Source organism: Hevea brasiliensis, chromosome 17 (genome assembly GCF_030052815.1).
Source record: "Hevea brasiliensis isolate MT/VB/25A 57/8 chromosome 17, ASM3005281v1, whole genome shotgun sequence".
In the NCBI taxonomy this organism is placed as follows: domain Eukaryota; kingdom Viridiplantae; phylum Streptophyta; class Magnoliopsida; order Malpighiales; family Euphorbiaceae; genus Hevea; species Hevea brasiliensis.
In genome coordinates, this window is record NC_079509.1 from 6767393 (window position 1) to 6781748 (window position 14356).

At 32.7% G+C, this 14356-nt stretch overlaps 1 protein-coding gene and 1 pseudogene across 1 annotated transcript; one reads left to right on the plus strand and one right to left on the minus strand.

Annotated features, from left to right (window-relative positions):
• Positions 1-781: 781 nt before the first annotated feature.
• On the minus strand, positions 782-3579 carry LOC110637700 (proteasome subunit alpha type-4). Its single transcript, XM_021787970.2, has 2 exons — positions 3411-3579; positions 782-1893 (listed from the first exon to the last, which is right to left on the minus strand). The coding sequence occupies exon 2, from the start codon at positions 1880-1882 to the stop codon at positions 1130-1132; it is 753 nt and encodes a 250-aa protein (XP_021643662.1). The 5' UTR covers positions 1883-1893; positions 3411-3579; the 3' UTR covers positions 782-1129.
• A 4430-nt stretch (positions 3580-8009) lies between these two features.
• Positions 8010-13644, plus strand: LOC110637714 (probable serine/threonine-protein kinase At1g54610; annotated as a pseudogene).
• The last annotated feature ends 712 nt before the right edge of the window (positions 13645-14356 follow it).

The window sequence follows — 14356 nt, forward strand, 5'->3', positions numbered from 1 at the left end:
GTTTTCCAATTTTAAACTTTTCCCTTGTATGAATGTGTTTTATAATAGAAAGCTAGAGGAATTGAAGAATTGAACATATATCAGACAGAGACCTTTTCAATCTTTTTTGAAATTTTTCCACAATTGAGCTGTTGTTTAACGCGGTTGCAAACTGTAATGTCCCGAGAGGATTAGCCAGCTACAGCGTGATGTACGCTAAGTGCGTGCTAACAGATAGGGATCAGGGATGACATCTATTCTATAGAATCCAGTTAGAAAATTACTGGGCAAGTGGGCATGATCCCGTCCAAAAATCTTTTTCTAGATTTGTCACTTTGACCTCTACAATTCTACGCAGCAATTTATGTCCCATTTGTTTTACTCCATCCTTTCCTTTACGCTTACACATCTTCAAATTTGGGGTTGATCAATAACATAATATCTTTAAGGAAAAAAAAAAGGGGGGGCTAAAGATAATAAACGAGAAGAGAGAAAACTAACAATACATTGTAAAAACTTAGCAACCACTCATAGTTCTTATCCTTTTATAATCACCAAAACTTTTCCCCCAAAATTTGTAAGAAAAAATAGCAATAATTTCTTAAAATTAAAAACAACGGGCACCCATAGGTTAAACTATCCTTGCTTCAATGTCACAGTACCGTTGCCATCCATGTGTATAACACCAAAATGTAGAAAAAGTTCCAAGGCATAAGCAAAAGTGATAAAGTGTTTCATTTTTAAGTATACTAGTGATCTATGCATAAAAGTAAAACTCAATGCACATGCAACACATCTCAAATGACAGGAATTTTTAGTGCAATTACCAACGCAGCTGAAATGAAAGTAAACTAGAAAAAGCATTCCTCAATTATCAAGGGAATGAAATTTAAGGCTAGTGAACTGAAGGATGAGCTCATAGAAGAGAGCGCCTGGCTATGAAATAACATTTGCTCCACAGAAATGCCTTCAGGTTAGATGCCATCAAGACATCAACCTCATACACCAGGTCCAACACATGGGCATCAATATTAATTTAGTCCTATCAAAGCATGAATATATTTTGGGAAAAAGTTGCATCCATCACACAATTTGCCATACATATCCCAAACTACTCCCGAAATCACATCTGAAATAAAAGTGCAGTAACTTAAGAGGCCTCAGCAGGAGCTTGAGTCACTCCAAACTTCACCAATAACTTGCTGAGGGAGTCTGGTGAACGAACCTGGTACTTCACTTCTCCAGAGGGCAGGAGGAAGACCTCAGCCAATTCAAGCTTATCAGAAGTGAGACTTGTACTGTCCATTGTCTTGCTGAGCACCTTTAGTGCCAGCTGAACTGCTTCTTCTCTTGTAATTTCATCCTTGTAGTCCTGCTTCAACATTGACTGTGCAGCCTGGTTGTTTGCCCCAATGGCTCCAGCCTTCCAACCACCATAATTTCCACTAGGATCACTCATGTAAAGCTGGAAACCAAAATTTTTGTCCCACCCTGCGAAGAGAAACGAGACACCAAAAGGGCGGAGCCCACCAAACTGTGTGTAACCTTGCTTGGTATCACAAAGAGATTGCACAAGTTGTTCAACAGGCATTGGTTCCTGGTAGGCATAAGTATAGCGTTGGGCTTGAACTCTAGCAGTGTTGATAAGGATGTTGGCATCAGACATTATGCCAGCCACAGCACATGCTACGTGGTCATCTATCTTGTACATCTTCTCAGTTGATGTTGAAGTCTGCAGGAGTTTAGAAGTGACCTTCTTTTCACCAACCAAGACAACTCCATCTTTTGCCAATATCCCAATTGCAGTTCCTGCATTTCCAATGGCCTCCATTGCATACTCTACTTGGTATAGGCGACCTTCGGGGGAGAAGATTGTTGTGCGGCTATCATATCTTCGAGACATTTTGTATCACACTAAATATAAAGCAAAAAGTTAAATCAGCTAGAGAAGATATAATAGCATTTGCACAGAAACACAGATGACATGTTTCAAAATGATCAAAGAAATATAATAGGACCAGGGTAAAGACTGAATAAAAACGACATACTTATTTCCTTTCAGGATGAAAATCTAAGCAATCAGTGTGCCACTAACTGCTCAAGGCTGTTAATAAATAATCATGCCATACCAACAAATGGTGGAATAGATGTTCACTGCATGTACCAGACCAATGTAATCAAATATGCTCTATTATTTATCATCACAAAAGCAACTTGCAGAATTTAAATAAGATTATTGCAACAATTATGAAAATTTAAATTTTAAAAAAGGACTTCATAGCTTATCACATGAGAAACACGAATTTTCATCCATGAAAACATTTCTGATAATATGATTGTATTAATGAACCAACTTTAGCACTTTAAAGCACAGCAATACCATAAGCACAATAGGTATGCAATATGGACGCAATTTTGTGCAGGTACCATAATATTTTCCACCTGTTAAAATCATCCTAAAACAAACTTTATAAATTGGAAACAAAGTTAGTTGATGAACAATTTCACAGTGCAGTGCACTTCGAGTATAGTTGGCCAGGATTAATACATTAAATGGCTCAATATCAGTTACTATCAGTGCATATGCTGCATGACCACGTCAACATTTAATACATGTAAATTCAGTTCCCCAAAACTCAGGAATATTTACTAGAACCATCCCATCAGACGATTCTACTTTCTCATGGTAGGTCAACCAAACAAATCTAATGGGAATGATTCTTTAGCTTTGAGAGAAATTTTCTCATAACCAGAACATCTGTCACTGTAACAGAATTAATCCAAGAAACACACTCAAAAAGCTGCTTCAATTCGTGATCCTAAGACAAACAGAATTTTTCAGTGAAACAAATTCCAAGAGATGAAAAATCAGATAAAACAGATAACCGATTACATGCTTTATATAAAATGTACAACCTAAACTCTTCATGGGCAACAGAATCACTGTCTAAATCAGACCCATCAATATTCGTAACTTGCATTGCAATTTCAAGGAAGTCACCAAAAAAAAAAAGGCCTCTTGAAGAACATTTAGCTTGTCTTGGAAACGAAGAATTCCATCGCTTTTCGGCTTTCCAAAACAAGAAAACAATCCTAAATCAATTAAATAATTACGCCAAAGGCCTATGCAGTGCCCTCTTAAGGATTAATAGATTATTATATAATAATAAAAATAAAAAAGAAAAGGAAAAAAATAAAAATATAGGGTTCGTTCGCAGATCTGCTTGCAATAGAACCTAGAAGCCAAATGAAAATTGAATCACATTCAAAACAAGAAAAGAACTACATTGATTATCGAATTGGAAATATTGATGTCCAGATTAAGTATGAGATTACAAGAAAGGGGATGAATCACAAAAGCGTTTCGTGAAATGAACCATTTCACCGATTAAAGTAAAAGAAACCATATCCAGAGAGTAGTAATGCTTTACCTGATATTTTGAGAGAATGAGTTGCCAATAAAGTAGTGAGCGAGAGAGAACGATTTAGCGAGTGCTTAACCTAATACTGCCAAAGCAATTTTTTTTTTTATCTTTGATCGGTTTCTGTCTTCTTGGCCAAGTTATGGATCGGAGAGTAGGGCTGGAGAAGGGATTGCAACGACGCCGTCTGATTGTTAATTTATTTTTCTTTTTTTTTTTTTCATATTTGCATAAATATTTTAACAAATTGCAAATTAGCCGCATCCTAAATCCTAATCGCATTTATTTTCATTTTGGGGTTCATTTGGACTTTTTCCCCTTTTTTATTTTGAGACAGGATAATTTAAAATTTTCTTTTTGCATAAAACATAATTAGGTTAAATTATGAGAGTTTAAGTTTAATTTAGGAGATTGGTATAACTTAGATAACGATTCTGTTAATTTCTAATTATATGATTAATGATAGGGTATTACATAATTATCAATAATTTGGGATGTGATTATTACAAAAAATAATATAATTTAAAAACGAATAAAGTGAAATTTGTTGGGCAAATTTTTCAATAAAAAATTATAAATATGAAATCTGAAATTTTTATATGGAAAATAAATTATCAAAATATAAATATTTAACTTCTTTACGTTGTGATATAGTCATTTAACTAATGAATTAATAGTCAATAATACATATATATAATAGAAATTAGAATTAGAATTTTGGTGGGTAATAAATGAAATTTGGAATGATTAGAGGTTACCCATGATAATGAGGGAGAAAAAGAAATTGAGAGAGTGGATGGATGTGGGCATCGAATAAGTGAAATAAATGGTGACAGGATTTTGCATATTCAACACGTTCAAACTAGAGCGTTTGAATGCTTTGACACATTGCCGATCCCTAGCCTAAATTCCAAACTCTTCTTATTTCTATTATTCCTTGACTTTAGCCTAACGATGTATGTTTACACTTAGAGATAACGACAAGTAAGATTTTACTTTTACATATATTTGATTTAATCAAATTTTAATATGATAAATTTAAATAATATATAATTAAATTTTAAATAAATTTAAATTTAAAATTTAATATTTATGTAATGGGTTTAATTTCATATATTAGGTATCTCTTACTTAAATTTATTTATATAAATATTTAATTAAATATAAAATATATTTTTTAAAATAATATTTATAAATTTTTATATATTTTATTTTATATAAAATAAAATTAAAATACTTTTAGAATTATTAAAATTGTAAAATATAAATTATTAATAAAAATAAAATTTTATGTACATTTTTAATTAAAATATATAAAATTAAATAGGTTCAAGCATTTATAAGTAATAATAATTAAATTTGTGACAATTTTAAATAATTAAAAATAAATTTTAATCACATTTAAGACTAATTTGAGTATTGATAATATTAATTGGACTCAAATTCAGATTTGAGTATGATAATTTTTGTGAGTACCGTATCTATTACTATCCCCACTTACACTCGCACGGGTGAAACCAAAATTTATGTTTGAAAGCTAAGAATAAATTTTGAATAAAAGTTAAATGAAATCTTGATAAAAATATAAAGTCAGATAAAATATAAATTATTAGAAGATTAAAATTAAATAATACAAAGATTTAAAAAAATGCATAAAAATTCAAAAGTTTAGAAAAAAAAATGAAAATATTAGATTTAAAGAAAAACACATCATTTCAATAAAAAATTGAAAAAAATAAAGATTTAATTTGTTTAAAAATATTTTCACAAGATAAAAAAATCAAAAAAAAAAAAAAAAAAAAAAAAACAAAAAAAAAAAAAAAACAAAATAAAAAAAAAAAAAAAAAAAAAAAAAAAAACAAAGTCCCGAGCAATATATAAACAGCAAATTAAAAATCAAAAAAAAAAATTGAGCAAAATCAATATTGCAGATTTAAAGGCGAATTCCAATAATCATTGTCTTTTACTATTGAAACTTAAACAATAATTATATTTGATTGACTAGAAAATATAAAAAAATAAAAAAAAATTGATTTTATTGACTAAAAAATATAAAAAATCATAAAATTCAAATGATAAAATTAAATAAAATAAAATTAAAAAATAAAATTTTAAAATTTTTAATAAAAATATTGATAATATTAATTAAATATTAATTATTATATATTATATTTATATTTAATTTTTATTATTTATTTAATTTATTAATTATATTTTATTATTATTATTATTAGTTATTTATTTATTATTTATAGCTTATATAAATTAAAATTATTGAATATAATTTAATTGTTTATATAACTATTAAAGTAAAAATATTACGTAAAAATAGTTATTAGATTAACTGTTAAATATAAAAATAATGATAAAATGTTATTAATTATAATTAAAATATTCTCATAATCTCTAAAACTTATGAGGAATAATTTTTCATAAATTACTTTTTTAATATCAAAAAGTTAATATAAATATTATGTCACTAAATAGTATAAATAAAAATAATATTTATTTTAATTGTGATTAAAACACAAAAAATTACTTTAAAAATTGTTTAGCTAATTCCTTTTTGTCACTTACACCGTGTCCTTTCGCATATATCCGCCGCTTTCTCATCACCAAATTTCTTTTCGCATACAAATACAGATTTGACCCACTTTATCTAGACTAATTGCCGATTTGCTTGCAATATTAAGGTTCCTTACGGTGGTGGGTTCAAGTAAAGGATCACAACTTTTACCCTTGGAATTTATCCATTGCTAAGGATGACGGACATGCATCATGCATGAATGGTAACTACGTGCGTGCCTGTTTGATATTAAAATTGAAAGGTTAAAATTATTTTTAAATAAAAAAATTATCTTACATATCATTAAAAAAATAATTTTAAAAAATAATTTTATTATTTTAATATTTTTAAATTAAAATTTATTAATTTTACTTATTAAATTTTATTAATTTTATTTTTTAAAATTATTTTTTAATATTTTCTAACTGATATATTTAAAAAAATATTCTCCTCAACAGTTAAAATAACAGTTAAAACAACAATGCTAACATAAGTTAATAACAAGCACCAAACTTATATATATATATATATATATATTATATTCATATTAAATTATTAATTATAATAATACAAATGATTGGATGGTGTAAAGTTAATGACTCATCGAGTGTTACTGAGTAGCACTACATGTTTGTAAATCTATAAAAGGTTTAGCTCATTTAAATGAGCAAGGCATGCTTTTGTTCTATATTGTATAAAAAATTTTGACCGAAACATTGTGGTCCCTAATATATGAGCATGAAATTTCGATAAATAAATTAATGCAAATGGCATGGCCATAGTCCAACAATCAAAAATAAAAACTGTAACAGTTTGAAGGCTTAATGGTAAAATAAAAAAAAACTGCAATTTTACTAAAGGAGTAATTATGCTTAATTTTTATGTATATAACATTATGATCTATCTAATATATAATTAGTCATACCTAACATTAAAAAATTGCAAAGAAAGATTAATGGTGGCAATTCGGGTCAATGGGCTGTGTTCATTTTGTGTCAATACTGAATACGATTAAGACGATTAATACGATACGATTAATTAAATTATATATGATTCATTTAACATAGAATGACCTATTTAACATAGTTTAATACGACTTAACTCATTTAACACGTTATATAAGTGAGTCATGGATCATAGTTAGTCGAATGAGTTTGTCAGTCATGAGTCAACACGTGACATGAATATTAAATCATATTATAAATATTATAAAAGTGCCAAGTCAGATTAACAGGTCAACTTGTGATACTATACGATTATAATAATATCATGAATGAATCAACACGAATACGATTAAACTTAATTCAAATTTTATATTTTCGTATTATATTCATATCGTGTTTATTCATCGTGTATAAAATTAAACCTCTTAAGAAAGACTCCAATTTCTGTGCCTTGAAATTGCCATGCCCAGCCAGAGCCAGGGCACGGGAGTGGATTCTAAATGGTACGCTACTGTAGCGAACGCAGCCGGAAAGATCTCATCCTTTTAAGACTCCTTTTATTATAACCCTGTGAACCAGAACTGTGAACTGCGGTGAAACAAAGTCAACCTCGACCCCGAAAGTTACTTTTTCTTTTTCACCCCTTTTTGACTTTTTCAGTAACTCATCCAATGTCGTATTATATAATATATACAAAAATTAAAAAAAATAGTATATTGAATCATTATAAGAAATTTAATAAAATAAATATAAATTATTATTCATCTTTGAATTTATGGTTAGAGATATGATATAAATGTTTATATTTTATTGTTTGACAGTAAATATTTATATTTGTTAGTTATTATATAAGTGATTAAATTTTAAATTCTATTTTATAATTTTATTTAGTTTATTTTTTATTTTACTTTTTTATTATATACTCAATGCTATAAATTATATTATAATATTATTAATAAAGTCTGCAACATTGCTGAAGCAGAGTGAAAAAAATCCTGCCCATCTTGAACCGGGACAATAGACACTCGACAGCTCATCAAGTGGCAATATTGTTATTATTCTGTAAATGAATGCCTCGTCTCCTAAAGCCAGAGCTTACTCACTGTCCTCCTCAGTGGCTTGCTCAACAAAGACTAAGCTAAGCTACCTGTGCGGGCTAGAAATTCTCTCTCTAAAAACATTGCCGCTAATTAAGTCGATTCCCAGCAACTATAAAATCTGTCTTCTTCTTTCGTCGTCTCCCCGTTAAGCAGCTCTCTCTCTCTCTCTCTCAGCCTCTGCATCGCACTTTTTTTTTCTTACCTTGCTTTTTGTCATTCATTTGTCCTCAACGCTGTCGTTTCAAGCAGAACCAACATCGCCCCTTGGTTCAGTTATAACGCCTTTACCCGCGCCGGAATACTACTCATCTCTCCCATGTATGCGCACCGATCAAACGCTTGAAAAATGGGCTGCGTTATTGGCAAGATGATATCCGGACGGCGCCGGAGCCTCGCCGGATCTCCCGACCGTGACCGGAGCTCCGACGAACCTTCTGTCACCGTTAACGCTGTCAGGGTTAAGAAGGGGGTTACGCAGAGACAAAAGGCTAGACGTACTGATGATTTGCAGGCCGATGTTCTGACGACTGAACGCCGGCGGCCACGTCTGGAGCCTTTCCTGAGGAACCAGCAAGGTTGGCCTTCGTGGCTAATGGCTGTCGCCGGGGATGCTATCGGTGACTGGACTCCTCGCCGGGCGAACACCTTCGAGAAGCTTGATAAGGTAAAATGATATATATATATATATATATATATATAGAGAGAGAGAGAGAGAGAGAGAGAGAGAGAGAGAGAGAGAGAGAGAGGTGTTAACCAATTTTTTTAGCAGTGTCATTAACATTGATAATTGTTATTATCTTGCTTTGATTAGATTGGGCAAGGAACATACAGCAATGTATATAAAGCGAGGGATCTCATGACAGGAAAAATAGTAGCTCTGAAGAAAGTAAGATTTGATAATTTAGAGCCGGAGAGCGTAAAATTCATGGCAAGAGAAATTCTTGTTTTAAGGAGGTTAGATCACCCCAATGTGCTTAAGATTGAGGGTTTGGTTACCTCAAGAATGTCATGTAGCCTTTACTTGGTGTTTGAGTACCTGGACCATGATCTTGCTGGGCTAGCAGCTCGCCAGGAAGTCAAGTTTACTGAGGCTCAGGTACATTTTTTTCACTAGTTGATGGATTAAATATGTTTCCTCGCTGGTAGTTTTGATTTAATTGGGGTATGTGACTAAGGTAGACTTTTTGGTGGTGTGGATGTCTTTGGGCATGTGCTTTTCAGGGTTGTTTTAGCTTTTGGATGCGTAGTGCATTTCTACTCTTGTTTGCCTAGCTAGGCCTTTTGAGTTTATGCGGCTATGTATGTCCTTTTTTGTTTTTCTTGTTGAGAATTTTGATGTTATTATATGACCTCTCCAAGGCTATTGGGCCCCACGCGTGGTACTTTGTATACCCATTTTGTGTATTTAGTGGTGCTATGATGTATGGGGCTTTCATAGGAGCATATTAAGTTTTGTATTAGTTTGGGCCTGAAAATTCACCGAACTTTCAAATCTTACATCTCAACATGTGGATACATAGCATTGGAGGCATCGCTTTTGTATCCTTATTGCTTACTTGTATCATAAAAATTGCAGCCCCTCTCTCTCTCTCTCTCTGCCAATTTCAAATAGCTTTCTATTGAATATATGTAGAAAGAAAAAGAGGTTAAACTTCAAGATACTAGTTTCTGTGGCCTGAAAGGAACTGATATTTTATTCATTTGATTAATGTTTGGCCTTTTATCTAGTTGAATTAAAATTTTCGTTTCTGAAAGAAGAATACAAGGGTGGACATAAGCATACATGTTCATTCACTTGTCATTCTGACTGTGCTAATGCAAAACTGTGAATATTAATCCTGAAGGGTTCTAGAACCTTCCATGCAAAATATGCCTGTGATTTCTTTTCCTATTGAGATTACAAATGACAGAATGTTTGTTTTTGTGTCCTTAGCTCTGGTCCATCTATCCCAAGTAGAGTGATGCAAACTTGTGCATTATTATTATTTATTTTTGGTAGCAAACAGTAACTCTATTAATTCCTGACTGTTTATTCTGATTTTGATTGAAAAGTTGAAATTTTATTGCACAAGGATATAAAATATACTTTCTCAATTGAGTTAATTTTTCCTTTTCTCATTTGTTTTAACTAATTAAATAGAACCATTATTAGCTTACGATGAAGAGAATGTGATTGCTTGCCTGCTTTTTAGTTTTCTTAATAATAATTTTAAGTTATGCCAGTGAAGTTTTTATAAGCAGCACAAGGAAGCTTTCTGGAGTTCTGTTTATAAAAATTAAGTGATCCCTGCATGCAACTATAGACAAATTTGTTTGCCTGTAGTTTCATTTCTGTATCAAGCTCCATCAGATTAATTGTGGAACTAGACTCATCTGTAAGTGGTGATAAGTCCATGCTTGTTGGAGATGATTTATTTCTACGAATGAAGTCCACCTTTCATATCCGATATGTGCCCCTAATCTTCGTGGGAAAACATCTTAGCTTCAATCCACATATAGGAAGATTGATGGAGCTGCATTTGGGATACTATTTTTTTGGTACATTGCATTCGGGATTTTTCAATATGAGAAAGTCTGCCCAAATGAATTGTTTAACTCAGATTATAGGTCTGTGACCTTAAATAGTGTCTTGATGAAAAGAAAACAATCGTCTTCATATTAATCCTTTTATGGTATAACATAATCAAGTTCTTGATTTATTCTTGTTTCTAGGTCAAAATCAAGGTCTTGATTTCTTCTCGTTTTTAGGTCAAATGCTATATGAAGCAACTGCTATGTGGCCTTGAGCATTGCCACAGTCATGGTGTCTTGCACCGTGATATCAAGGGTTCCAATCTGCTTATTGACAATGAAGGAGTTCTAAAAATTGCTGATTTTGGGCTGGCTACTTTCTTTGACCCTGAGCGAAGGGTTCCCATGACCAGTCGAGTTGTCACCCTCTGGTACCGTCCTCCTGAGCTTCTTCTTGGGGCTACTTATTATGGTGTTGGTGTTGACCTTTGGAGTGCTGGCTGTATTTTGGCAGAGCTACTTGCTGGGAAGCCAATAATGCCGGGGCGTACTGAGGTATTGTTTTGGTTTTGTTTTATCACATTCAATGATTTCTATTCAAATTTATTCCACATGCTTAAATGATGTTACTTACTACTGCAACATGAGTCTTGAGTACACATTGTCTAGTCTGACTATTCTGCTCTTTGAAATCCATGGTCCTGTCTCATGTCTTGCTTGTTAAAAAATTCAGTCGCTTCACTATATACATTTATGAAGATGATCACATTGATAAGCTAATTGGCTTGTGGTTTTGATGTAATACGAGGAGTTATTCTCAAACGTGCAGCTAGGTGAGGCAGGAGGAAAAGGAAGATCAAAGTTCTGAATGATTTGGCTTGTTCATCGATTATCAAATGGCTAGCATACTTACATTGGATCAAATTATTGTAAATAGTGACAGGTTATTCTATTCCAATGTTGAGCATTGCCATGGAACTCCTAGTCTCAAGCCAAATAAACATAATGTCTCCAGTCATTCATGTAAATATGGAAACCTTTTAACCACACGAAATTGTATTTCTATTGGTTTTAGAATTTACGTTGCTTTTAATTTGAGTTGACACTATATCCTGTTTGTCTTTCTATTGATGCTATTTTTTGTTGTTGTGTCTTATAGTTGGTAGGTTCACCTTTGACTTGTCGCTTATTTCTTCTACTGTTTAGGTAGAACAACTGCACAAGATATTTAAGTTATGTGGCTCCCCATCTGAGGAATACTGGAAGAAATCAAAACTGCCTAATGCAACACTTTTTAAACCTCAGCAGCCATACAAATGCTGTATAACTGAAACCTTCAAGGATTTCCCACCTTCTTCTATGCCTTTAATTGAAACTCTTCTTTCAGTTGACCCTGATAGTCGCGGAACAGCCACTACTGCTCTAAATAGTGAAGTAAGTGATATTGAACGTGCAAAACTATACATACATCTGAAGATAGCTTTATATGCAAAATTTGACAAGCTAATTATTCGATATTTATCTCACTGTGACATGTCTTGCAACGCATGGTGGTCTTTTGAAATTACTAAACAAGTCTGTGTTATTTACTCAAAATAGCATGATGTAGATATCCTCAAACTAGTCTGTTGAATACATTTTGCAAGTGTAATCATGTAATTTTTTTTTCCTGACAACAGTTCGTTACCACTAGTATGTTGAATACATTTTGCAAGTGTAATCATGTAATTTTTTTTTTCTGACCACAGTTCTTTACCGCCGAACCTTGTGCTTGTGAGCCATCAAGTTTGCCAAAGTATCCTCCCAGCAAAGAAATGGATGTGAAGTTGAGAGAAGAGGAAGCAAGACGGTTTGCTTATTTTCTCTTCATGCCTTCTGTATTTGTTTTGTGCCGGTCTTGACTATTTGTGACTGCTGATAATTTTCTTTTTTATTTCTCAGGCAAAGAGGCCTTAGTGGAAAAGCAAATATGGTTGATGGTGCTAGAAGAGTTAGAATTCGTGATCGGTTTGGCAGGGCAATTCCAGCTCCTGAAGCCAATGCAGAGATTCCATCAAACTTAGATGTATGTAGATGACTTTCTTTTTTGATTTTCAGTTTAGTAATTATCATGCAAGATGGTGGCAGAAATTTAACCCAATTAAACCAATCCATATTTGTCTCATCTACATCCTTCACCAATGAAAGGTGAATAGCAGTCTGTTGACTTAGTGTACTCTTTAGACTTTAGGTTCTTTTAATATCATCAATAGGAATGCGTGTCAGTTTGATATTTCTTTTGCTATACTCTGTGGGCTATGTCGAGTTACTATTTCACTGTGATTACAAAATGTCCTCAATCAGAGGTAAAACTGAACTTTGAACTGTATGTCTTAGGTTAATAATTAATAAATCAAGTAGATAGAATTGTAACATCCACTGGTTAGGTTCTGTTACTGATTTATTATCTATAGATGTGTTAAATTTCCTACTGTGTGTTTTTGTAATTCTTGTTTTTCTAAATAATTTCCAGAGATTGAGAGTCATGGCACAATCAAATCCTAAGAGCAAGAGTGAGAAATTTCCACCTCCCCATCAGGATGCAGCAGTTGGACATCCTATAGATGCATCACATAAAGGCCCTGTATCATTTGATGCTCCCAATACTTCTTTCAGCTCATCAATATTCACTTCAAAGTCATCGACATCCATTAGAAGTGTTGGGACCATCGGGGCCTCTTCCAGAAGGAAGAAAACCAATAAAGAAGACCCCCAGATGGCTCCTCCTTGGAAGTTTATACCACCCCTTCAATCCATCCACAATAGGACTATCCATGGATCTATCATTCAAGGGTAAATCTGAAGTTTTAGGCGGCCACAGGTAGATAAAGAGATTAATGAATTGCTGTGTTTTATGAATTAGGTGCTCAAATTTTCACCTTGGGGCTTCAATGCGTTTTTGTTTTTCTTTTTAATTAGAGTTTCCATTTGTTATATGGCTCATCAAATAACTATTTGGTGTACAATCCACATAACAGAAGCCCCAGTGACTGTATAATCTGCAAATGTAATCCCACCGTTCATGTACAGTTTTTGGAAGAAGCGATTGCTTTCTCAATTGAGAATGAAAGTGGTTTTCTCTAGCTTTTTTACGAATTTTTTTTTTTTATGTATGGCCATTCTGTACCTCTAGAGAACTCGGGAGAGCTGAGTTTAGTGCAGATTGGTCTATGGTCTCTGCTCGTACGAGTAGACTTTCGTGCTAATGGGGACTCAAGGCTTGGATTGCTTTTCTCATCGACAAGAAGCCCAATTATCTGTACGAGGCTTCGGGCCATCCATTAATAGTTATCCTGACTGGTCTTAGCTGTAGACAGACATTGACTGGCAGGTCTTGAAGTCCAATTGTGAAATATCAAGTGTATTGCACCTTGTCAATTATTCAAGTACAGCCTAAACTTTACGATAGAAATGTCAGGTATTTTTCACCTTGGGGCTTGGTGGGCGAGTTGTGATAATTTTGCCATCATATTCAGAAGTTTTACAGTTTGTAAATTGGTGTAGTGATTAAGTTAATCGGGGCAGTCATCATCGCACATGCAGGTGATACGTAGAATTAATGCGCCAGTATTATGTCATTTCTGAAGCTATGGAGTTGGAAAATATCAACTTACATTTAATTAAGGTCATTTCTTAATTTTTCCAGGGTGAAAAGTTAAGTACATAGAAAAAAAAAGGGGAAAATTTAAGGTTTTCACAAGGTATACATTGAGGTATTTCATAAAAGATAAAGAGTAGTTTTCGAGTTAAAATGCCCATTTTACGACCATCAAAGCTATCAGTGAAGAGATTCCT

Excerpts from the sequence above, each read along its gene's own strand:
- LOC110637700 (XM_021787970.2), bottom strand. The coding sequence starts at position 1,882 with ATGTCTCGAAGATATGATAGCCGCACAACAATCTTCTCCCCCGAAGGT.